Source organism: Phalacrocorax carbo, chromosome 4 (assembly GCF_963921805.1).
Source record: "Phalacrocorax carbo chromosome 4, bPhaCar2.1, whole genome shotgun sequence".
Lineage (NCBI taxonomy): Eukaryota > Metazoa > Chordata > Aves > Suliformes > Phalacrocoracidae > Phalacrocorax > Phalacrocorax carbo.
The window spans coordinates 2,033,960-2,059,491 of NC_087516.1; the positions used below are offsets into that span (position 1 = coordinate 2,033,960).

Sequence of the window (25,532 nt, forward strand, 5' to 3'; positions counted from 1 at the left end):
AAAAAAATGAATCTTGCAAGTTGTTTTTGTATCTTACGTCATCCCATGGAAAAAAAAAAGAGAAAATCTGGGTGGATTAACATAAGGAAAGGCACGAGCTTCTGAGGACGATGAGATGTAACAGCCCATAAGAGCCCCGCACTGGCTCAGCTCACATGGATACACCGTCAGCGTCTCCTGGCCCGTCACTTATAATGTTGTGGTCATTAAAATTAATTTGAGTGCTCAGCGGCGATGCCTTTGAAAGGACAAGCCTTAAAACCTGATCTGCTTCAAAAAGCATCCGTTCAGGGAAAAACCTCTGCTTGTGCTGGCGCTGGATTAAGGAGCTATTTTTGGTTCCCGAGACCTAATCGGCAGTCGGCAAGCAGTTGGGACTACACCTCAAAGAGGGAACAGAGCTATTTTTAGGCTAAGCTCTAAGTTTATGGCACAAGATGAGTGTTTGGGAGGATTAAGTTGTTCCATGTTGGGTTCTTCTTTTTTATTTTATGAATCAGTTCCAGTGGAAACAGGAGGTGCAAACACTGCCTCGACCAGGATGCGGCAGGAGAGCAGGACTGGGGCGGGTTTCAAGTCCCAGCCCAGCTAAACACAAACTCCCACAGCATCTTTTGACTATTAACCCCATCCCACACCCCTCGGTTTCCCACATTTCTTCCATGAGCTGCCCTTGCGGGGAAGCTCCAAGGGGAGGTTTCTGGACTGGGACCACCTGAGCCCAAGCCTCAGAGGGAGACGTTAGTTCTTTTATGGGACTAGATGATACACCTGGAGAAACAAACCAGCTTCTGCCCATACAAACCCTTTTCCCAATCTGAAATAGCAGCTGTGGGATTTGCAGCTCAGGCTCTGATCAATCGCTCTGAATTTAACTGGGTTATATTAAGCAGACTGTGGAAGACACGCAGGCACCAAGGGGTACGGGGAGATCGAGGAAGCCATGCCAAGCATGTCCAGCACCAGGGACCCAGGACTGCATGGACCTGCTTCTCAGAGGTGTTTTGGAGGCCCACCTTGAGGAAGGTGCCACCACCTTGTGTCCAGCTCCTCGCTGTACAGGACATCCAGGACAAGCCACCCATCTCGAGCCACCTACTCCTGGGGTGCTGTTCTTAGCAAGGTTTGGAAGGGCCGCAGCCTGACACGGCTCTTGCTAGTTAAAAAATGTTAAATTAAAGAGGCTCTCTTGTCCTGGTGCCCAAGCTGGTGGTGATCAGGAGCAGGATTGCTCCTTGCTAAGGAAAAACGCTTTGTGCCCTGGTCTGTGCTCCTCCCCTTGCTCCCTGCATCTGGAAATGGGTCTTCCCCTGAACACGGACCGGAGGATGAAACCTGCAGCTTCCCAGCCTGTTGGTCCCGTATCAACACCCTTCTGCTCCTTGGAGAACTGCTCCTTTCCACCCATCAGCTACTGCCCACCTCCACTGCACAGCGGTGCTTCTGCTGAGACACCTCAGCCCTGGCTGTACAGAAAGCTGGGCTGCTCAGAAACATCTCCAACACGACCCGTCCAGGGAACGCAGCTCGAGCCACCTTGAAGACACAAGCTGCAGGTTCAGGCAATCAGCTTTTGCTAAAAAACCCTATATTCTTCCCTCTTACGCTCCATGGGTCCAGTGCCTCCGCGCATCGGGTACCTGCCTGCAGCATTGCACCATGCTGGGCACGCATCCCCCTAAAGGCCAAGGGCTTCTCCCAGCATGACCCCGGACCCACCCTCCGCAGATGTTGTGGCAGGAAAAGGGCAGGTGGACACCGAGGCCGCGGGGATCGCTGCAAGGGGAAGGAAGCAGCAAGTCACCCCAGCACACATGGACGGGAGAGGAAACCTCAAACAGAAAACTCCCCGCAGATACCCCAGAAAGGGGAAGCAACTGGAGGCCCCTGCGAGCTCTCGAGCAGCTCCTGGGAAGTGAGACGTGCTCCAGGGGTTTTCAAGCTCACACCCTGCCACAGTAACACCGCTGGTGAGCGCTGATGTGCGGCGGAGGGCTCCCCAGCCCCCCTGCGTGGCTGTGCACACTCATTTAGGTCACTGTGTTTAATCAGCACATCTGAACTGCCTCCAGACAGTTTCAGTAAAACCCTTTCCTGTGCAAAGGCTCCCCTCTCCTCCCACTCGCCTCCACTAAGAGTCAAGGAGAACGGCAAGCCACGCAGCACGGCTGCCAAAAGGCAGGTTTGGGAGGAAAGGCAGAAAGCGCCCGGCGTCTATTTTTACATTTACTGTTGCCAGGATCAATTGGAGCAGCAAGGGAGGTGCGGAGAGCAGAACACAAAGTGCTGCTGTATCACCATGCCCCCATAAAACACGTGCTTTCCCTCATCCTCCAGCAGCATCCCATACCGGAAAGCCAGCTAGTGCTGAGCAAAGGGAAAAAACACCCTGGCATGGAAACAAGTGCATAGGAGTGTTTGTTAAGGAGGAAAAGCGACGCGACGGAGGACGCTGACAGGATGGATTTGCTCAGGGTCACTGCCTGGTTCCCACTGTCCCCCCTCCTCTGCTCTTTGTCCTCTATTGGGCTACAGGTATGGGGGGCACAGGGAGTCCCCGCTCCCAGAAACCTTGCATTGGGTATCCAAGCTACGGGGGGGAAATGCTTGGGCAGTATTTTTTCCCCATTTATGAGAAAATTCATTGGGGTTTATGAGACACCTGGTTCTCATGGGCTCCCCCAGCACCTGCCAGGATGGGAAGACAAGCTGCTGGGATGACCAGGAGGACACAGAGGCAACCAACCCTTAGCAGAAAGGCAACACTGACGGTGACCTGAGGCTTTCTGTCACCTTGTCCCTTCCAGGTCCTCCTCCTGATCAAGCAACTCCTTCAGCACAAAACCAAGCACAAAGCCAAAGCTCCCACCCTGTCAGTAGCTTTGCGGGTCAGCATCCCAAAGCCCTGGGGTGATCCAAGCTCATTTCATTGGTTTGGGATTACTTGCAGTCACTTGTAACATCGCGCAGGGGAGATAGCCCAGCGACACGGGGGCAAGATCAGGCGAGCAGGGCAGCACACACAACGCGGCTCTCGGAGGTGCCATGGACACCATCAGGGCACCAGCCTGCCCTACTCCTGGGGAGGACGGGGGGCCTTCCAAGGAGGATGTGGGTCCTTCCAAGGAGGACCGCCTTTGCTCTCCCATGGGTCTGGTTGGGGTCCCCAAGAGAACCCCCATCCACCCTCCAGTTCAGCTGGACCTACCTCGCCCCAACAGACCTGTCCAACGCACCCCGGGTTCCTTCAGCAATGGTTCTCCAGTTTCCCTCTCGAACTGGTCCCAGTGCTTTACTAGCAGTGAGCTCAAGAGAGCTTCCCTGGGTGGTTAAGTCCCTTAGTGACTTGCGGTGTTCATGGATGCACACGGGGAAGGATGCACAGCTGGAGCGTTTCTAGAGCACTTCAGCCACCAGGTGCTTCTCAAAAGCCTCCCAAAACCACTCAGCGTTGTCAGGGTGGTGGAGGTTCGCCTCAAACTGAGCAGAAATGCTCCTGCCCCGCACAACTCAGCCACCTGAGCTGCAGTACGGAGCAAGAGACAGCCCAACGTGGAGCCAATGCCTCTTCCCGGGCCGCACCAGCCTGTCATTTACTGCTGATTCATCCCTGCAACAAGGTCAGCCTGGCTCATGAGAAGAGCCCCAAGTCTTTAATTAGAGACTACCTGGGCCCCTGACAGAGCAGGACGGAGCACAGAAAAGGCAATCCAGGGAAAACAGGAATTTTGGCAGAAGGGGCACCGCTCCTCCTGGCACGACCCCCCTCGATGGGCACGGCCCAGGCAGCGAAGAGGCATTTCAGTGAGACAAAAGCTGAAGCAGCCCTGCGGAAGCACACATATTGCATCGGGCCAGGAGGAAGCTCACCTACCCAAGAAGGGAAGCGTAGGGTGGAAAACAACCCAACCCTGGGGAGTTTTGTGCTTTTTGTCTGGCTTTGTTTTTGACACAGCTTCCCCCACCAGTGCTGGGAAGCTTCTCTGCAGCATAGATTTGTTTCGTGTTGGTTTTGGATGGCCTATTTTGCAAGGTGATCCCTGTAAGCTGCTAAAAGCACAGATGGAAAATAAACACAGGCTGATTCCCCCGCGGATGGGGAAGAAAGGGCTCGAGCAGCCGAGGTGGGAGGAAGTTCATCTCTCCAAACGTTCCTCTGAGAAGTGCTCAAAAACAAACTTGAACAAACCAACCCCCCCACAGCTCATTAGATAATTCAGCTCACTGCTAACAAAGCAACTCAACCCTCCTCCTCTAATGGGTTCCAGCCTTGACATGACCGACTCAGCTGCTCAAGGGAGCGCCGGCTAAATGGGATGTCAGAAACACAGAGCAGGAGCCGTGCGTGGTGAGGGGTGCAAGAGGATGGAGCTACAGACTCGGCACTGGTGCTCCAAGAGATGCATTATGGTAGCCAACACAGAAGCACGGGGCAACTGGGAACACACATGAGAAAACTCCACCAACAACTCACACCCGCACCGGGACAGAGAAGCCGCCCCTGCTCATCCCGTGGCTCGCAGGCCAGGAACAGACATGTGGTCACTCCACTGAGTCTCAATGGCAGGGAGCAGCCTGCAAACCTGCAAGGCATGGTGAAAACCAGCTAAAAAAACCAGTCCTGCTTGTGTCCACAGCTCACTGGCAAGCCTGGTGCAACTCCCAGGCTGTGCTACAGTGCTGGTGCTCCAGGCACGTATCCTGCAGCACCTCAGAGCTCCATGCACAAGGTCCATCCTGGCAAGGTCCTGAGCATCCTCACTCCTGCATCCCAGCTAGAGCGGTGCCCCACAGAACCCTGGGGGCGGCCAGAGCTGTAGAGCCCCCAGACAGGCAGTTTTCTTGACCCTGTAACACAGAGGAGATGGAGGATGGCTGCACAGCCACCCCACTGCCCCCAGATCTGCCCCTACAGCCTCTGTGCTGGCTGGCAGAGGCAAGCAGCGGTGTGCGATGGCATGGAGGGGGGCGGTTATAGGAGCAGGGTAGACACCAGGGATGGAGAAGAGCTATCAGCCACCAGGACAGTGCTGGCGTGAGAGCGAGGGTGGGTAACTTCATCACAAACCAATTTAGGCTAAGAAGATCAGAGGCTTTCCCCTCTCTAGCACAGGAATAGCAGGTAAGAAGTGGAAAGGAGGGACAATTTAAGGAGCTGTAAAATGGAGCATGAAAGATTTATGAATGGAGATAGTAACAGCAGGAGACAAAAACTGATCTCTTCAACTATATCTATCCTCTTGCACTCCAAAGTGTTCAAGGTTTGCATCCTCCGAGGTGCAAACTAGCCAATAAACCACGTTTGTGGTCACTGAATGACCCAAACGGCCAGGCCAGTGCTGCCAAGGCATAGTGAGGCTGGGGGACGAGGCCCCCATGCAAGGATGGGAGAGGAGGCAGCACTGGTGATTCGCTGACCTGGTGCACAAGAAACCAACGGCATGAAGAAAAGCTTAAAAAAAACCAAGCCCCAAGCTGACTTTGCAGGATTGCAAAGCACGACCGACACCGAGGAGCTGCTCCGCAGGTTCCCCCAGTGCACCTCCTTCTGGGGAGCCACTTCATGCACAACTCCAGGTGCACAGGATGGGCAGGAGAAATGTTTTGCTGTAAACCCTTTTCCACTTCCAAATGGGAAGAGCATCACAGCAGGGCTTGCGTGGAGAACCTAGTACCTAGAGGCAACCAAGTCTTAGGAATGCAGCGCCTGTCCTCGAAAGGGGAAACCAATCCCAAGGGCTTCACGCAGCTTAAAACACCAGCTACACCCCCTTCAGCAATAGGTCACGGATTGATTGTTCATTCATCGCATCAACAGACGCCACAACCCGCTCTCAGGCATGAGTCATTCATGTGAAGAAGGGGGGAAAAGGGAAAAAGGAACAAATCTTAACCCCAGCAGCAGGTCGGTCTAATTACACACACCTTTACCCTTGGCGGAATTGCCAGCAGAGAGACCCATGGGCTGGAAATGCAGAGCTGGGGAAGCTGTGGGATGCTGCCCCACGGACGGGGCTCCCAGCCCAGGCTGGAGAGGCCGTCCCACTGGAAACCCAAACCCCGTGTCCCTGGCCAAGCTTCTGACAAAGCAAGCAAATTCCCATGGCAGTTATTTGCACACCTTTGCTGAGCACAGGCTCCAGCAAGCCCCGGGGCAGGAAGAGAGGCGGCAGCAAAGGTTTAAAAGCCATTTTCACTCAATATGCCTGCAGAAAGGATGCAAGGTCTTTTTTGGACTCCATTTGTCAAGAAAGCCCCGTGCAGCAGCCGTGCGGAGGCAGCAGCCCGTGCCAGCACGCCTGCAACGGAGCAGCGTCCAGAGCAAGAGAATTTCAACAGGCGATACAACACCAGAGCACCCAGAGCCCGCAGGGTTACTCGGGGCAAGGAGCCTGTTTTCCCTTCACGCAGGCACCTATGTAAGTGTGTTCACAAGTCAGCTACAGCGACGGGCAGAATAACCCAGTCTAGACTCTGCCCTGGCAGCAGCCACAGCAGGACCACACTCTCCACCCCAACAGATGCTCTCCCTCCAGTGGCAGTGACAAAGATGAGGCGTGCCTCCAGCAGACCCCCGCAAGGCTGCCCGCAGATGCTCTCCTCTGGAGCAGATTCTCCCAGGAACCACAAAAAGCATCGCCCAAAAGCTCCCCTCCTGCTGCGGACGCCACCTTTGAGCCACCCAGTTCAGCCCAGTGTGACAAGACCCCTCGAAGGGCGAGAGGAGCGGAGAGCAGAGCCCACCCTGGTCACCAGAGAGGAAATGTTTTGCCAGACTCTGTAGGGGAGGGAGGGAGTCACCTTGGAAAGATGAACCGAGGTGGCGAGGCTCCTGAAGCACGGCATGAGAGCTAGCTGAACTTGGCATATGCAATAGCGGCGGCTCCACCCACGTCTGGAGCTTTGTACCAACAGGTCTGAGGTGTTTTCTGGGCTGGCTGCAGGTTTTTCTGCAGCTGCTAAGGGAAAAAGACAGCTGGAGGCAGTTAAGGCTCTGCAGATTAGTGTGAAACAGAGAAAAAAGCCTGAATCAGCAGGTTTTTCATTTTTAAGACAATGGAGGGTGACAGGCCAGTGCTGTCAGCCTCTGACAGCCCAAACCCAATGTGCCACAGTTGCAAAGTTGGGATCAAACTGCTCAAATACCTTTTAAAAACAAAAAAACCAGAGCCTTCCCAGAGCAGAACAGAGCAAGGGCCTTTAACCTCTTAAACCAACCTCAGCCACTGGGTGAAAAAAGGGTTAACCGGGCAGGTAGGAGCAAAATTAAGCACTGCCACCATTTCATAAGCAGCAGCAGCATCACCTCAGTGCCTTGATGCTTTCCCTGTGGGCTCCCAGCTAGGGGCAAACGCTTGCCAAGGACAAGCTGGACACCAAGGTCCCTATCCCAGGGCCTGGCTGCCTCCTGCCCAGCCTTGCCTCTGACAGTGCAGAGTATCTCGACCTGATTTTCAGCAGCACTAACCCTCTCCTCCCCCTGCTCAGCAGCGTTTCAACACAGCAGGGTGTTTCCTGGCTTGGCTGAGATGCAACAACCCCCCAGGGCTGCTTTCCAGCCCCAAAACAAGGATTTCATCAGAGCCCAGGGCATCCAAGGAGCTCGCCACTGCTCTTGACCACCCCGAAGACCTTCACCAGCCTTGCCAGGCGCCTCCAATCACAGTCCCTGGGGAAGACGGCTCTGTTTGCTCTTGTATTAAAACTTTCCATCCCAAAATGATTGCAGAGTAGCTATTTCCTCTACACCCTGCTGCAAGGTCTGTTCCTCTCCTAGGCTTAAGGGCAGACGTGCAGAGGACACGGCTGCAGCGATTTGGCCTCGGCTCACGCCTGATAGGGAGCAGAAAGCAAGCTCCGACCCTGGGTAAGAAAAAAATCTCCCCTAGGAGATACAGCCAGAAGCCAAGGCCACAGTGAGAACGGCAACAAGCCACCGCATCCGAGAGATACCACAGCCAAGAGCCCGCAGGCCACAGCGCGTGCTCTGCTGCTAATGATCTCCACTGATTTTAATTTAACAAGGGAGGGCGACGGCCACAAGCACACCATGGGCTGACAGCAATCCAGAGGGGCTGGCGGTAGAGATGAGAGCAGGTCCGTGCCTGGGGGAAACATGAGGACAGGGCCACAGAAAGCAGGTTACCCATCTGCTCTCCCCACAGCAAAGAGGGGATGTGATGGGTACAACCAGCAAGGGGAAGGGAAGAGTGCCTGATGTGGGGCTTAGCTGAGGAAGGACCAACAGAAAGGACCTTCTCCCTCCCCGTGCCAAGCCACGCAGCTGCAGGCGGCGACAGGGCTGATGAGCTCCTCCACCAGCCACCGTGGCTTGGCTCCGCAACATCTTCCCCCAAGGAAATCCCCCCACCCCTTTTCCACTGAGCCTTGCCCCAGAACAGAGCTCCACCAGGACATGGAGGAGAGAAGCCCCAGTGGCCTCAAGGACGTCAGCTAGAAAAGTTTAGCACCCAGACGAAAGGTTTTCTACCTTGAGTAGCTTCTTTGCTGATGGAGAGCAAGAAGGAGAGCATCTCTCAGTCAAGACACAGGACTTGCAGCCCTGTGCCCCTGCTCTGGGTGTGCCTGCTCCAGCAGGGGGTGGGACAGGATGAGCCCCAGAGGGCCCTTCCAACCCCCGCCAGTCTGGGATGCTGTGATTGCCTCCCTCCTGCTGCCAGGTGGAGATGCTGCGGCTGCCTGGGTGAAGGGCTGCACACAAGCCCAGAGCCCTCCAAGCAACCGGCCCCTCCACAGCTGGGGAGGGATGGGAATGAGTAAAGGGAACTGCACCAGGGAGGGCTTTGGGGAATTTGGAGCTGGGCTTATTCTGGACGGGTAACTACTCCACAAGATGAGCTCTTCAGAGCATGGTTTAGGAAGCATGGCAGCATTGCATCGATGGTTGGACTTGATGATCTTAGAGGTTTTTTCCAACCTTAATGATTCTATGATTCTTGTCACAGAGACACCAAGGGCCACTCACTGTCGTTGCTCCCTGTCCAAGGCAGCAGCCAACAAGCATCTGCAAGTCACTGCTGGAAAACACCAGAGCCAGGAATCACGACTCCTTTGCTACACTTACTGTCCCCTTACCCACAGGATCCCAGTACTGCAAAGCCCTGAATTTGTTCTCTGGAGACCAAGCTCCAGCAGCCCAGTGTTTGCATGGCCAGCAGAGCTTCGCCCTGGAAGTCTCACGCCTTTAACCTTTACCATTTGCGAGGGGCTGTGAGGTCTTAAGGGAAGAAAGCAAATGAAAATGAGATTTCGAAGTGGGAGAAAGGAGGTAATGACAATTATGGTTTTTTCTTCACCCAGTCCAGGAAATCTTGGGTGCCCACTGCCCTTTCCCACCATCAGCCTCGCAGCCCACGGAACAAAATCAAGGCTCTTTCAGAGCAAAACCATGGCCCTTTCAGGCCCCCCAGGCAGAGAGGTCCAAGGCCCAACCCACAGGGGTTACTGTGCACCTCCTGTCCTCTCCAACGCCAAGCCCCTGCCATGCCACCTGCCCAACGGACCACCTTGGCCAAGGGGAAAACACAGCCTGATGGGTGCCAGATTGACGCTCTCTTCTCACGGCAGCTGGAGGCATTTCCACTCTCCCCAGATGCTGCTCTGACAGGGACAGACATGGAGGTAAAACCCCCCGGCTCGCTGCCACGCCACAGGGAAGGCAGGATGAGTCCCCACAGGGGACTGCAATGGCATTTCCTGGATGTCAGGAAGCAGAGGCGATAGCTGCCTTGCGAGTACAGAAAAAACCCTCTTCTGCTGGGCTAAGCCCTTGTTTCGGAGGGAGTGACCATCCCACTGAACAACCACATCTCCCTGCGTGCCTGTGCCGAGCCAGCAGCGCTCGAGGACCCACCTGCAGACTGTTACGGTTGGGCACGGTGGTGGTCACCATGCCGGTATGGGAACGAGCACTTCATTGCACAGTCTCATCCCGTCAGCAGCGCCAGGGTTTGGGCTCCTAAAAAAGGAGGCAGGATGGAAAGCTGCAGCGGTCAGGTCATGGGAGGGAGAGGTGAGGAGCAGGAGCATCCCACCCGGGCAGGGCCACGGCAAAGGGTTTTCCTGATGCAGAAGGGAATTGTGCCTGGAGACAGACATCGGGCTCAGCAGGGCAGTAGAAGACACAGGTGAAAAATAAAAGCACTACATGGCTCAAATGGGAAGGGAGAAATGATGCTTGGCACTGTTGCTTTGCTTGCCAACCCCAAGCCTGGGAGCTGGCTGAGTGTGCGACAAGCCTTGGGATGCCCAAAAGGACCATGAGAGCTCTGAGGCTGCTCTTGTGCAAATCCAAGAGTTGATGTTCTCCTGGGCAAAACACTGAAACAGCCGAGGTATTTGGCCGAACAAGGCAGGCTCATAAACACCACCGGACAGCTCGTTCCTGGAGAACAGTCCAAGTTTGATGGAATATTTTCCATCAAGCTGAAAACAAGTATAAAAATCATTGCCGGTAAAGTTTCCGTGCAACAAAAATCAGCAGGAAAATGAGAGCAAGGTCAACATGCTGACAATCGAGGCCTTTTTTTAAAGCGAGGTCCCATTCCAACTGGCAGCACTTTTATACCCAAGAGCAAGGACTGCAGATGGGGTCCTAAAAAAAGCGTATGGTGGAGACTCAACTTACACATCCCTCGCTCGGGGGCCCATTGTTATCTCTGCTGCACAGGCCTGGGTACACTCCACGGTACAGTCTCAGGGAGGCGGGGGAGCCTGTGTTTGTTTTGCCTTTTTTTTTTATTCTGGGACTAAAATTTCCTCCTAAACAAAGTTGTTTGCAACGGGGCCAAACCAGACGACAGAATTTGGTTGGAAGCTTTTGCAGCTTGTGGAGCCAGACCCCCAGGGCTCCCCACAATCCTCCTCCTACCCAGCTAGTCACACTCCAGCACTTGGGACCCCCCTCAAAAAAAAAAAAGTACAGCCCCTTCCACACTGCAGACCTGCCACCTACCCTCGAGACGCCTTCCAGCTCAGGGGTTCGAGCCAACAAGATGCTCGAGGTGCAGGGTGAGAGCTCTCCATCACCTTTTCTGTGCTCACTTCCATCACCGGGGGCCACGAGCAAAAATAAAGAGCCTTAAAAGCTCTTGCGATCCTGAACAGCACAAGGGAAAGTTAATTTTCCTTACGCAAGTGAAGCTACAGGAAGGGAGGGAGGGAGATAAACAGCAAAAACCCTGGGGATCTCCTGCCTCGCAGCCCAAATCCCCTCCTTGGGCTGCAGTAATGGTGCCACCGAGGTGACCGGCAGCCGTGACAAGCAGCACAGGGTCCGGCTGCGTTGGACGTTGCACCCATTGGATTAACAGCCCCTGACGCCAAGACCTTTGAAACGAGACCACAGGCTCAGCCTCCCGAAACCTTTGCGGGACCATCACAGGGCCCCCCGCTTTGCACAGCTTTGTAAACTTCTGCTAACAGGAGCGCAGCTTTCCTCGAGACACGGCTCCTACCCCGGCTCCCGGCGCAGGGCTCGCTACCCAAACCGCAAAGAGGATGGAAAGTTATTTCACATCCTCCCGTGCCAAAACAACATGTCTCTCCCGGCGCGCCCGAAAGGCTGTGGATCGGCTCACTCGCTCTGAAGTCTACACACGATGCTGGTTTGAATTAGGCCCAAAGAATTCAGATCCAGCCCCTCCGACGCCGCCCATTCTCCAGGCAGTGCTAATAGAACCAAAATAAACGCCGGGGGGGAAACACTCAGAGACTAACTCCGGGGTTAATCACTTTTCCTCTGTGCCCACGCTCCCATTTTAGGGCAAGCAGAAGTCTCCACGGGCTGCAGACGCAAACAAGCTGCATTTCTCCACAGTAAAAAGTTTTTCCAACCCCTTTTCACGCTAATCCTGCTCTCCGGGAGCGAGGCTGCGCCATCTGCCAAGCCCTGGTGCTCCCTCTGCCACCTCCCCGGCCGTGCCCTGGGTAGGAGGGTGAGGGAGGCTCCTCTCCAAGCCCGCAGCTTTCAGGCAGTGAGCCAGCTGAATTCCTGGGGTCCGGGGAACCAGCAAGCAACGGGGATGCTCCCAGAGGCACACAGCAGCCAGCTAGGTCTGCGTGGAAGAAAGCTCAAAAAAACTTCTTCCCTAAAGGAATTTCATCCACATTCCTGCATTTCTCCGCTTGGCAAAAGCTCGAAATTGTTATTATTGTTTTAAACCCTTCTGGGGGAAGGAGGAATAACAGCAAACCCCACGCACACAGGGATTTATGCGGGAGGCAACACAGGGCTGGGGTTCCGTCCCCCAAACCAGAGAACCCTCCTGCAGCAACACCATGACAAAACAGGTCATGCCGATGGCCCCGCCGGGCCGGTGGGGGCTGCAAAGCCACCACAGCCATCGGAAGGACAAACCACCACCGGCATCTGGGCCACGCCTTCCCAGGAGTGACAGACCCCAGGAGGACCCTCCAGGGATGGGGAGGGACGGAGGGACCTCTCATGGCACCCTGTCCCCCAGGAGAGGAACCTTCCTGCGATCCCTTGTCCCACACGACTCCCTTCCCGGGGGGCGGAGGGACTCCGAAACACCCACGACACCCTTTGTGATGCCCTATCCTCCGTGATGCCCTTCCCGGAGCATCCACAGGCCCCGCAATACCCTGTGTCCTGCAACACCCTCCCTGAGTCATACACAGACCCCATGCCACCCCATCCTCTGCGACACCCTTCCCAGGGCACCCACAGACCCCGCGACGGGGGGTGACCTGCCCGTCCTGGGGTGTGTCTGGACCCCATGACACCCTGTGACACCCTCCCTCGGGTGTCCACAGGCCCTGTGACGCCCCACCTCCTGTGATGCCCTTCCTGGGGCACGCACGGACCCTACCACACCCTACCTCCTGCAGTGCCCTTCCTGGGGCACGCATGGTCCCCACAATTCCCTGACCCCGGCGACACCCTTCACGGGGCATGCAGGGACCCTGTGACACCCCAACCACTGCACTGCCCTTCCTAGGTTGCACAGGGACCCCCAACGCCCACCCCAAAGCAGTCAGGGACGCCCTGACCCCCATATCCTGGGGCACTCAGGGATCCCCTGACCCCCATCCCAAAGCCCTCAGGGACCCCTGACGCCCATCCCAAAGCACTCAGGGACCCCTGACGCCCATCCCAAAGCACTCAGGGACCCCTGACGCCCATCCCAAAGCACTCAGGGACCCCTGACGCCCATCCCAAAGCACTCAGGGACCCCTGACGCCCATCCCAAAGCACTCAGGGACCCCTGACGCCCATCCTGGGGCACCCAGGGACCCCTGACGCCCATCCTGGGGCACCCAGGGACCCCTGACGCCCATCCTGGGGCACCCAGGGACCCCTGACGCCCATCCTGGGGCACCCAGGGACCCCTGACGCCCATCCTGGGGCACTCAGGGACCCCTGACGCCCACCCCAGAGGCCTCCCCTGCTCTGCCCCCGCGGGCGGGGGGCGATGCCTGGCGGGACTCACTCACCGCTGGTCGGGCGTGCGGCCCTGCTGCAGGCCGGACTCCAGGGGCACCACGGCCTGGCCCAGGAAGCGGTCCATGCCCACCAGGGCCCGGTGCATGACGGTGAGCACCAGCCCGCCGCGGGCCAGGCCCGCCGGGGTGCCCAGCTCGGGGGGCAGCTCGAAGGCACACTCCTCCTGCCATTCGGGGTCGCCGGTGCTTTTCTCCACCACGGAGGTGCTGTACTTCTCGCGGCCCAGCTGGATGATGGTGTAGGCGTCGCTGGTGCCCGCCTTGCCGCCGCCCTTGCACCGCAGCCCGCGGGCCCGCACCACGGTCACCTGAACGTGGGTGGGCAGCCAGGCCGGAGACCCCTCCGCGGGCAGCGCGGCCGCCCGCAGCAGCGCCATGGCGGGAGCCTGAGGGGGGCGCCGGGCCGGGCTGGGCCGGACGGAACCGGACGGAACCGGGCCGGGCCCCGCTCCTCCGCCGCCGCTGCCGCAGCCGGGCCGCAGCGCGAGCGCCGCCGGCCCCCCGCCCAGCCTCAGGCCCCGCCCCCGCCCGGCGCTAGCCACGCCCCATGTCCCGCTGTAGCGACGCCCCTCCCGCTGGGAGACCACGCCCCTGCCCCGAGACCACGCCCCGCTCCGGCCCCGCCCCGCCTCGCCCAACCGGAGGGGGCGGACAGGGGGCGGGGAGGCGAGCGCGTGCACGGGGCGGGGCACCGGGAGGGGGGGGCGTGCAAGGGGAGGGGGGTCGCATAACGGGGGGAGTTGCTGCGGGGGGGCTTGCAACAGGACGCGGGGTGTGCACCGGGCGGGCAAGGGGATGGGGGCGTGTAACGGGGGGGACGTGTAACGGGGGGGGCGTGCCCCGGGGCCGTGCACCGGCAGGGGTTGTGTATCGGGCCGGACACCGGGACCGGCGGGCGGTGGGGGGCGCCAGGCCACGGAACAGGCAGCGACCACCGCAAAGGCACGATGGGCCACCCGGAGTGTCGCGACATGTCGTCAGGGCGAGCCAGAAAGGCGGGGGGACACACGGTTGTGCGCCCCGACATCCCGCTGCAGCCCCCCACCCACCCACCCACCCACCCACCCCGGGGCACGGCTGTTACCGGCGTTCCTCGTGCTCCTCCCCGTTCCCCTCCCGGAGACGGGCGCGTGCGCACGCGACTTCACGCACGTGCACGGGCGTGCAAGCGCACGCACGCGCTTCCATGCGTGTGCACGCGCGTGCAAACGTCAGCGCGGGGGGCACGCACCGCCCGCTGCTGCAGCAGCACCCCCCGCACCCCGGGACGAGCCCGTGCCGGGGGCTTCGCAGCGCACCCACAGCACGGGCGGTTTGCGGGCCGCGTCGCCTGTGAAGGCGTGCGGGCGTGCGGGCGGGCGCGACCTCCCGGCGTTCCCACCCGGGAACGATGGCGGCATCAAACCACGCGCAACCTTTTCCCCTTCCCGAGCTCCGCTTTAAATATTCAGCAGCCTTTCCCACGCAGCAGCCAGGCAGGGGGACAGCAGCGTCCCCGCCGGGGCCCCAATCCTCAGAAGCAATGACAAACCTCTCCGCTGACCCTAATAACTCGATTGCACCGCCGAACCCGCCCTGCCCCGGCCCCTCAAGCAAGGTCACGCCAAAAAAAAAGCCGTCCTGGGGTGCGCCGTGCCCCGTACCGGCATTCTGGGTGCTCGCGGCCGGGTGATGACGGGGCGACCTGGGCCCCCGGGCTTTGATGCGATCGTGATAAGCGGCATTCGGGGCCACCTCGGTTAATGGGGCTGCTCTGCTCTATCGCTCCCATCTCCGGCGTCAAACCAGCAGCAATTTAGGGCTGGGTTTTTTTGCCTCCTTTTCCTTCGTGTCCCCTCCCCAGGGGCCGGGGCCGTCCGTTCCGCTCGGCTGCAGGGACGTGGGGTGCTCCGGTGGGGTCGCGGGGCGTTGCATGGCTGCTACGGCACCTTTGGGGGGTTGCTGTGTCCCCTTGGGGACTTGCAAGGCCCCTCTGGGGTTGCTGCACCCCCTTTTCAGATTTGCAAGGTCCATTTTGGGGGTTGCTGCACCCCTTTGGGATTTGCAAGGTCCATTTTGGGGGTTGCTGCACCCGTTTGGGATTTGCAAGGTCCCTCTGGGGTTGCTGCACCCCATTTTGGGATTTGCAAGGTCCATTTTGGGGGTTGCTGCACCCCTTTTTGGGATTTGCAAGGTCCCTCTGGGGTTGCTGCACCCCCTTTGGGATTTGCAAGGCCCCTCTGGGGTTGCTGCACCCCCTTTTCAGATTTGCAAGGTCCATTTTGGGGGTTGCTGCACCCCTTTGGGATTTGCAAGGTCCATTTTGGGGGTTGCTGCACCCGTTTGGGATTTGCAAGGTCCCTCTGGGGTTGCTGCACCCCATTTTGGGATTTGCAAGGTCCATTTTGGGGGTTGCTGCACCCCCTTTTCAGATTTGCAAGGTCCCTCTGGGGTTGCTGCACCCCTTTGGGATTTGCAAGGCCCCTCTGGGGTTGCTGCACCCCCTTTTCAGATTTGCAAGGTCCATTTTGGGGGTTGCTGCACCCCTTTGGGATTTGCAAGGTCCATTTTGGGGGTTGCTGCACCCATTTGGGATTTGCAAGGTCCCTCTGGGGTTGCTGCACCCCATTTTGGGATTTGCAAGGTCCATTTTGGGGGTTGCTGCACCCCTTTTTGGGATTTGCAAGGTCCCTCTGGGGTTGCTGCACCCCCTTTGGGATTTGCAAGGCCCCTCTGGGGTTGCTGCACCCCCTTTTCAGATTTGCAAGGTCCATTTTGGGGGTTGCTGCACCCCTTTGGGATTTGCAAGGTCCATTTTGGGGGTTGCTGCACCCGTTTGGGATTTGCAAGGTCCCTCTGGGGTTGCTGCACCCCATTTTGGGATTTGCAAGGTCCATTTTGGGGGTTGCTGCACCCCTTTTTGGGATTTGCAAGGTCCCTCTGGGGTTGCTGCACCCCCTTTGGGATTTGCAAGGCCCCTCTGGGGTTGCTGCACCCCCTTTTCAGATTTGCAAGGTCCATTTTGGGGGTTGCTGCACCCCTTTGGGATTTGCAAGGTCCATTTTGGGGGTTGCTGCACCCGTTTGGGATTTGCAAGGTCCCTCTGGGGTTGCTGCACCCCATTTTGGGATTTGCAAGGTCCATTTTGGGGGTTGCTGCACCCCTTTTTGGGATTTGCAAGGTCCCTCTGGGGTTGCTGCACCCCCTTTGGGATTTGCAAGGCCCCTCTGGGGTTGCTGCACCCCCTTTTCAGATTTGCAAGGTCCATTTTGGGGGTTGCTGCACCCCTTTGGGATTTGCAAGGTCCATTTTGGGGGTTGCTGCACCCGTTTGGGATTTGCAAGGTCCCTCTGGGGTTGCTGCACCCCTTTGGGATTTGCAAGGCCCCTCTGGGGTTGCTGCACCCCTTTTTGGGATTTGCAAGGTCCATTTTGGGGGTTGCTGCACCCCCTTTTCAGATTTGCAAGGTCCATTTTGGGGTTGCTCTCTCCCCTTTGGGGGCGCAACATCCCCTTTGGATTTTGCTGCATCCCCTTTGGGGTTGCTGCATCCCCTTTGGGGTTGCTGCGTCCCCTCTCCTTGTTTTGGGGGGTCCTCACTGCTCCTGCTCGCCCCGAACAGCTGCTAACGAGACCGAAGCTGCTGAGCGCAGGAATAACTGCCCCAGAAACCGTCCCAGCAAGTGCATAAACTGGGGGAAATGGGGTAAAAAAAACCCCTCAGCAAGGCGCATTTTGGGGGGCGGGGGGCGCCGTCCCGCCGTATTCAGATCTCGCATTAAAATATGCTGCAAACAGGGGAAAAAAAAAATGCACGGGGAATTTCTTATCGCCCCTAAGACGAACCAAAATCCAATTATCCCTCTGGTCCGGTGCCGGCCCCGCTCCACCGGCCGCCTCTTATCCCTCCTCAGCATCTGCTTTTTATTTTGCCTTCTTTTGATTGTTTTTCCCCTTTTTTTTTTGCTTTCTGATTATCTCTCCTCTCACTGCACCTCCTCCCCTCCGCCGCTTTCCATCCTTGCCCCCGTAATTGGGGTTTTTTCCTGTCTCCCTTCACCTTCCCTGCCCCGCTCAGATTTTCATCTCTGATTTTTACTGCCACCTTTGCGTTTTAGGCATAAAGAGGGTTGTTTTTTTTTTAATTACCCCTGAAATCAATTATTTTATTTGAATTCTCTTGAATCGCAGGGAAAAGGGGGGTTAGCGGCGGCGCGGCAGACGTGTCGCAGCCTCACGGGCGGCCTTTGCACCGTCCTCGGCGAGCCTGGCCTGGGATAATTTTTGCTTTAACTTTTGCTTCAACTTTATTTTTTCCTTGAATTTTTGCTTTAATTCTTGCTTTAATTTTTGCTTTAATTCTTGCTTTAATTTTTGCTTTAATTCTTGCTTTAGTTTTTGCTTTAGTTTTTGCTTTACTTCTTGCTTAACTTTAAGCTTAGCTTCCTCCTGCCCCGTGGCAGCCGTGCATCTCCCCCAGCCCGCTCCTAAACCGCACCGCAATGGCACCCTTGACGCGGGTCTCGCCTAACGCGGCTGCTTCCCCCCGCAAGGACCTGGAAAACGATGCTAATTGCACCAGCTTGCTTTCCCCCCCCCCCATTTTTGGTGCAAGACGCTGCTTTCCATCGCGGTGGCGCCGGCAAGCGCCCGGTGTTGCTCACCCCCAAGGAGCTCCCCAGCCTGGAGCTGACCCTTCCCTTCTCGGGGATGAGAAATGCGCCTCGTTGGGGTTGCAAAGAAATCACATTTCCGCGAGAGCGAAGCAAAACGCAGCCGGGAGGTCGCTGGGGTGGGTGGAGGGGGCGGGATGGGGGCTGCACGGTGGGATGCTGAGCCGGGCTTTGCTTTGGGCTGGCAGCGGGTGTCGGGATCGGCTCCCCCAGGGCTCGTTTTACGATGGGTGCTGAGACCCAGGGCGGGAGCAACCTCACCGTCATCCGCACCAACAGCCCCGGGGATGAAGGACGAGCCGGAGCTGGGGATGCAGCACCCCAAACCTCCGCGCCGCCCACGCGCATCCCTGCGAATATTCACGCCGCCGTCAAAGCGTCACCCAAACGTCCCCCCGATTTGAGGACGGACACACGGACAGGCCCTCTCAGGGCTGACAGCAGCACCCAAACCTCCCCAGGGTCCGATTTTTGGGGGCACAAACTGCAAAATGCACCCTGAAGTTGGTTTGCAAAGGGGATAGTGGGTCCGTGCCGGCGATTTCTGCAGCGCAGGGAATGGAGGGAGGGAGTCGGGGGGGGGGGGGGGAGCGGCTGGAGCCAAGACAAATAAAGAGTTCAAATGGGAAACGATTAAAACTAAACTAAACTAAAATAAATCGAAAGCGGGGGAGATAAGACGCGGGTGCCCTCGCTGCCTATTTAACATTCATTGGATTGAATAATCAGGCCTCATTATCTCAAATTGTCTGCATATTTGCCCTCAAAATGCTAATTTGAAAGTTGGCTGCGAGCGCCTTCTGCCTATTTTGACTAAAATATTATTTTGCTTTATTGTGCGTTGCTTGTAGCTCGGGGGGCATTTCCCCTCGTGAACCGAAAGGGAAATAGAGAAAAAAAAGGCAAAAAAGAAGAAAAAAACACCCCCCACTATTTATCAAAGGCTGGCCGGGGAGGAGAGCGGCGCCCTGTTTTGCGTAGAAATGGCATTTTTAGGCCTTCCAGTAAAATTAGAGGCGTTATCAGTTTCTTTTCGGGGATGGACAGTTTATCGTTCATCTCGGGAAGGAAAATAGGAGAAATAATTTGCTTTTATTCTGATTGTTTGGCGGAGCGGGGAGGGACGGAGGCTGCGCTCCCCGTGGGTCCCCCCCCACCTCCCCTTTCCCCAGCTCCTTGCCAACCATCACCCCTTTGCCCCTATCGCCGCTTTGGGAGGGGGGAGCAAAAAAATCAAAGCTCCGGGCTTTATCCGTTGGATCTCATATGGAAAATCAACCCTCGGCTCCGTTTGATCTCCAGGCGGGATTCAGAGCATCAATCTATTTATGTTATTACCCTTTCTAAAAGTCAATCAATAGATAATAAGGTGGGAATAATGGCCAGGAGTTAAAAACCCCCATTCACGGCCGAGGATTAGGGTTATTGAAGGGCAATTGCTTCGAAATCGTTTCAATCCGGCGTTAGCGATGCCGCGATTCACTCGCTGGCTTACCCACAAGGCCGCCGGCCACCCCCAAATGACACATTTCTCATGCAAACCCCACGTTGGCCCCCCCCAAAGCTGTTTGCACAGCAAACTGCAATTGTATGGGAGATTAACGGGGCTTTGCGGGGCTGGGGGGGAGGCCAGCAAGCCTTGTTGACAAATAAGGGTGGAAATCCGTCGCCATCAATTCTGCGGGTGCCTCTGGATTTGGCAATGACACTGCTTTTGACTTTCCCGGCTGGGCAGATGGACTGGGGGGGTTTTGCCTCTTTCCTGGATTTGGGGGGCAGATGGTAGCGCAAAATAGGGGGGACCAGAGAGATACCAGTGGCCCCGGGGACACTGCAAACCTCCTGCACCGGGTTCCAACCCGGGGGAGATCAGAGGAGAGCCGCCGTCACGGGGCACGTTTGGCCCCGCTGCCCCAAAACCAATGCGTGAAGTGCAAACCTCGACCTCCCCGTGGCTCCGGCTTGACGTTGCCCCGTGGGGTGGTGGGGATGGGCAAGGATGCCCAAGGATGTGGCCTTTTAGGGCTGATTAATGGGGTTTGGGGGTTGGTTGGAGCCCACACATGTTCTCCTGGTTAGGAGCGGGCTGAACGTGGCCAGCTCGCTGTGGGGTGAGCCAAGTGGGATGCTGCAGATGGAGCCGTCCCTGCAGAGCCCATGCGGCTTGGCTGGAGTCACACAGCCTGGATCAAGCTCCGGGGCACCCCAGAAGGAAACGCCATGGTCTGGGGCACAGCGGGGCAGCGATGCTGTCCTTGGTCTGCCCTTGGCTGGCTCGCACGCCTGGTGGGACTGGGCTTGGCTTCCTCCTGGAGATGGCCCTCGTCATCGCCCATCGGCCAGAGCTTGCATGGCCAATGGTGGCACCTACACACGGAGAGGAGTCGGGTTGTCACCCTCCGCTGGGACCCCCCTTATCCACGCAGAGTCTTGGGGAAACCTCCTGGCCCTGGGGTGTCCCAGCCCCAGTGTGTACAAGCCTGGTGTCTCCCAGTCCTAGTGTATCCCAGCTCTGGTGTCCCAGTCCCAGTGTGTCCCATCCCGGGGTGTCCCATTCCCTGTGTCTGCCAGCCCAGGGTATCCCATCCTGGTGTGCACCAGCCCAGTTTGTCCTTTCCCAGTATGTCCCATCCCAGTGTGTCCCATCCTGGTGTCCTCCAGCCCAGAGTGTCCAAGCCTGGAGTGTCTCAGCCCTGGTGTGTCACAGCCCCGATGCATCCCATTCCCTACATGTCCCATCCCGGAGTGTCCCATTCCAGTGTGTCCCATCCCAGTGTCCTCTTCCCCACTGTCCCCCATCCCAGTGTTCCCCACTTCGCTGCACCCCACCCTACTGTCCCCATCCCCAATGTCCGCACCCCTCTGTCCCCCATCCCAGTGTCCTCCTCCCTCTGCCCCCATTCCAGTATCCCCCCTCCCGCTGCCCCCCATCCCAGTATCCCCCCCTCCTGCTGCCCCCCATCCCAGTATCCCCCCCTCCCGCTGCCCCATCCCAGTATCCCCCCTTCCCGCTGCCCCCCATCCCAGTGTCCCCCTTCCCACTGCCCCCATCCCAGTGTCCCCCCCTTCCCGCTGCCCCCCATCCCAGTGTCCCCCCTCCCTCTGCCCCCCATCTCAGTGTCCCCCCCTTCCCGCTGCCCCCCATCCCAGTGTCCCCCCTCCCTCTGCCCCCCATCTCAGTGTCCCCCTCCCGCCGCCGCAGCCGGAGCGGGGCCGGAGCGGGGCCGGGGCCGGGGCGGGCGCAGCGCGGTCGGGCAGTGGCCTCTGGCGGGCAGCGGGGGAACGGCCCGGCCGGAGCCGCTCGCCGGGACCCGCCGGGACCCCCGATCCCTCCCGCGGGCGCCGCCCAGCTGGGAGCCTCGTTAACTGGGAGCCCGCAGGCTGGGATGCTCGCTAACTGGGATGCTCACTAACGGGGATGCTCGCTAACGGGGATGCTCACTAACTGGGATGCTCACTAACGGGGATGCTCACTAACGGGGATGCTCACTAACGGGGATGCTCACTAACGGGGATGCTCACTAACTGGGATGCTCGCTAACGGGGATGCTCACTAACGGGGATGCTCACTAACTGGGATGCTCGCTAACGGGGATGCTCACTAACTGGGATGCTCACTAACTGGGATGAATGACGAGCAGCGATACACTAAGCAGGCCCTCCGCCAACTGCATCCCCACTGATGAGCAGCCTGCTGATTGGGATGGTTGGTAACTGGGACCCTCTTTAACTGGCAGCCTGATGACTGGAATTGTGCTAACTGGGATCCCTGCTAAATGGGAAACTTGGTAACTGGGATGCCACTGACTGGGATCCCCACTAACTGGGATACTCACTACCTGCAATGCCCAGTAACTGGGATGCCTGCTGCTGGGGATGCCCGGTAACTGGGAGGCTCAGTAACTAGGATGATCATGAACTGGGATATGAACTGGGATGCTTGCTAAGTAGAAAGCCCACTAACAGGGATGCCAAGTAACTGGGATGCCTGCTACTGGGGATGCCCGCTACTGGGGATGCCCAGTTACCGAGATGCCCACTAACTGGGATACTTGCTGCTGGAGATGCCCAGTAACTGGGATGCCCACTAACTCGGATGCTCAGTAACTAGGATGATCACTAATTGGGATCCTCACTGGGATGCTTGCTAAGTAGAAAGACCATAGCTGGGATACCTGCTACCAGGGATGCCCACTAACTGGAATGCTCACCAACTGGGATCCTTGTTCACTGGGATACTCACTAACTGAAAAGCCCACCAACTGGGACACCTGTTACCCAGTATACCCACTAACAGTGGTGCTAACTGGGATGCTCTGGGGTCTGTGTGGCTCAGAGACGCTCAGTGCTTCAGATGCCTTTGGGAATGGGTCCCAGATGCTCGGAGCAGCGGATGCTTAGCTGGAAGCAGCTGCTTTGCCACCGCCGGCATCCGAAAGCACTCTAGCACAGAGTGGGACCAAAGCTGTGGGACAGGGCAGGGCAGGATTTGTCCTTAGCCATGAACCCACCGAGCCACAGCTCTAAAAAGCCACAAAACAGGAATAAGGAAGATCAGGGGGAAAAAAATCCTGGTTTTCCTTCAGGTGCATGTACAAAACCTTTAAAGAAGACATATCCCTCCCGCTTCAGTTCCATATCCCACTTGTCTGCTGGAAGGGGTCTCATCCCAGCCCGGGGGGACTCATCCAGCCCCGAGTCACCCAGATCTGCTGCAGGACTCCCGCCATTTGAGGCACGGCATAATTTATCCTGTATCATACACCTACAGATGTTATTATTTGCAGCGACTCCTCTGTTGAAGCTCTCAACTTCCAAGAGCTCCTGGGCAAGGAGTTCCCCAGGTCAACCACTCACAGGGTTTTAAAAAAATATTTTTTTTCTTTAATTTTTTTCTGCCTTTGCACCCGCAAAAAGCCCCCGGCGGTGGCGGTGACCTGCGCACGTATGAGTCCTGCTTGAGAAAACCTCCCTGGAGCTGGGTCAAGTCTATCGAGAGAAGAAGCAGAGCTGCATATCTTACGATGCTTAAGGGAGGGCTTCGCTCTGCGTCCCAAATCCAGGCGACAAGACCCTTAATAACACCAAAGGAAGAGTGGATTTAACTGGGGGGGAAGATCTGGGATTCAGATAAATGATCCAGGAGGGAGCGAGGGTCAGGCCTGGATCCTCCTCAGCCACTTGATGGCAGTGGGTGTCCGAACACTTTCCTTTTTTTCCAATAATTTCAGCTGATTTGGTAGAAAATACCCCTTTTCCCTGCAAATTGTGGGTGCCCCCCACCCCAGCCCCCAGCACAGAGCCAGCATGGTCTGTGGGGGATTTTTGTCGTTGAAGGGCTCCCAGAGCCGGGATGGGTGGACAGACAACGACCAGACAGATGGATGCTGCAGGACAGAAAATGGCCACAAGACCAAGGGGGGGCCCTGGGGCTCCGGCGTCACCCCTGACGCTGTCCGGGACAGGGGGGTGACCCTGGAGGCCCCCCTCCTCCGCAGACAGACAATCCACACCCTGCCCAGACAACCCAGCCACAGGCTAATGAGCAGCATTGTTATTAATTAGCTCAGGAGCCGGAGCCTTGGGGCAGTTTTGCCTCAAAATTAGGCGGGAGCCACCCTTGGGTTCTGGATGTGGACCTGGTGAAAGGAGGCGCTGGGTTTGAGGGCAGCAACCCCCCCAATTCCAGCCGTCCCATGCTCTCTGCTTGCACAGCATCACTGCTGCAAATTACTAAAATCCCCCCCCCAAATCTCTCCAAGACAGGATTTTCCCACCTGGCTGTCCCAAAGCACCGCTGGGCACCAGTATCCCCATTTTGGTCCCGTATTGCCTGGATCCCAACCTCATGGATACCGTCAGCATCCCATCCAGCACAGGGGTGTTGGGCACCCCCCACCATGGTCCTGGGGCCACCCCGCTGCGTGGAGGGGCTGGGGGGGGTGTTTGCTGAGCTCCATCAAACAGAGGGAGAGGAAAAAGGGAATAAAAAAAGGGAAAGCACCTCCTAAGCAAACACACCGGAGCCCACCAAACCTGGGTGGGGGCCCCCGCCTTTTTATCTCAGCCTTTTCAAGACTGTAATTAAGAACTAATAACACCAAATCCGCCACCCTTTCATCTCTGCCCCCCTCCCCAGGCCTTTATTTGCCCCCACCGCAGCAGTCGCGGGGCGATGGCCCCCCATGATGAGCTGGGGAGCGTGGCATTGCCACCAGCACGGTGCCCACCATGGGCTTTTTATGGCTCTTTAATGTAAAGACAACCCTGGGGATCCCTCACCTGCTGGTACCAGGCTTGGATGCACCCCTAGACCGTGGATTCGGGGGGGGGTGGGGTGTCCCCCATACTCAAACCCATCACCGGGGTGGCCCCGCAGCTGCACAGCGGAGGGTGCTCCCTGCCGGGGCAGAGCCCCGTAATGACTTTCTCAGCGCTGGAGCGATCCTTGCGGTGGTGTTTTTTTTTTCCTCAGCTTGAGGGGCTGCACACGCGTGTGCTGGGTCCCGGGGACCTTGTGAAAGCCGAGCGAGGGAGGCTGCTGCTGTGCAGATGTGGGCCCCGGCCCCCCAACTCCCCCGCGCCCCATTTCCTCCCCAATAAACCCCCGAGCCCCGGTGGAGTCCTTTGACCGGGGCTCGCTCCCCCGCCGCGCCGGGCCCGAGGTGTGACTTTTCCCAGCTCATTAGGAAAAGCTGCACGATTTTAAGAATCTCAGACCCTAATGACCATCTGAATCCCATCAGCCGAGAGGGGCGAGCTGAGGGGGTGCAGGGACAACCCCCCCCGCCTCTGCTACCGCCTCTCAGAGCATCCCTGGTCCTGTCCCTTTGCCTCGCTGGGCTGGGGTACAGCTGTGCCCCTCCCAAAAAGCAGCTGTGCAGTGAGGTGTGTGATGGACTCAGAGTACCGATGGGGACCCCGAGCTCCCCTGGGGCATTTGGTGGCCTTGGGGTGACACTGGCTGTCCTAGGGTGTCCCCTGGGTGCTTTGATCCTCCTGCCTGAGTATTTCGGAGCCAAAAAACCCACGGTTTTGGGGGGATACACGGGGTCTTCACTCCAGGGGTGGGGGGGCACGGGGGTTCTCCACTGTAAGGGAAAAGGGACATCGTGGGGGACACCCCAGTCGAGGGTAGGAGGAACACAGGAGGGAGGAATAGCCCCATCGAGGATAAGGGGACGTGGAGGGGACGCGGGACCCCCGCCCCGCCACCCCCCGGGCAGGACAGAGGGCGATGCCATCGGGTCCCCCCCCCACCCCGATGCCCGCCCCATCCCGCCCCGTCCCCTCCGCCCCCCGCGGTCTCCTCGGGCCGGAGCAGAGCCCCGCGGGGGCCGGTCGGGGCGGCCGTATAAAGGCGGGGCGGTTCGACCCCCGAGCAGAGCCCGCC

The 25,532-nt window shown here is 57.9% G+C and overlaps 1 protein-coding gene across 2 annotated transcripts in view; it reads right to left on the reverse strand.

The window, feature by feature from the left end:
- Window positions 1-14,014, reverse strand: part of RAB11FIP5 (RAB11 family interacting protein 5) — a 43,272-nt gene extending 29,258 nt beyond the window's left edge. For both annotated transcript variants that reach the window (XM_064448813.1, XM_064448812.1), the window contains exon 1: window positions 13,480-14,014. In XM_064448813.1, the coding sequence (XP_064304883.1) occupies window positions 13,480-13,865 (386 nt within the window). In that variant the 5' untranslated portion in view covers window positions 13,866-14,014. The remainder of the gene's footprint in view (window positions 1-13,479) is intronic.
- Window positions 14,015-25,532: the final 11,518 nt, after the last annotated feature.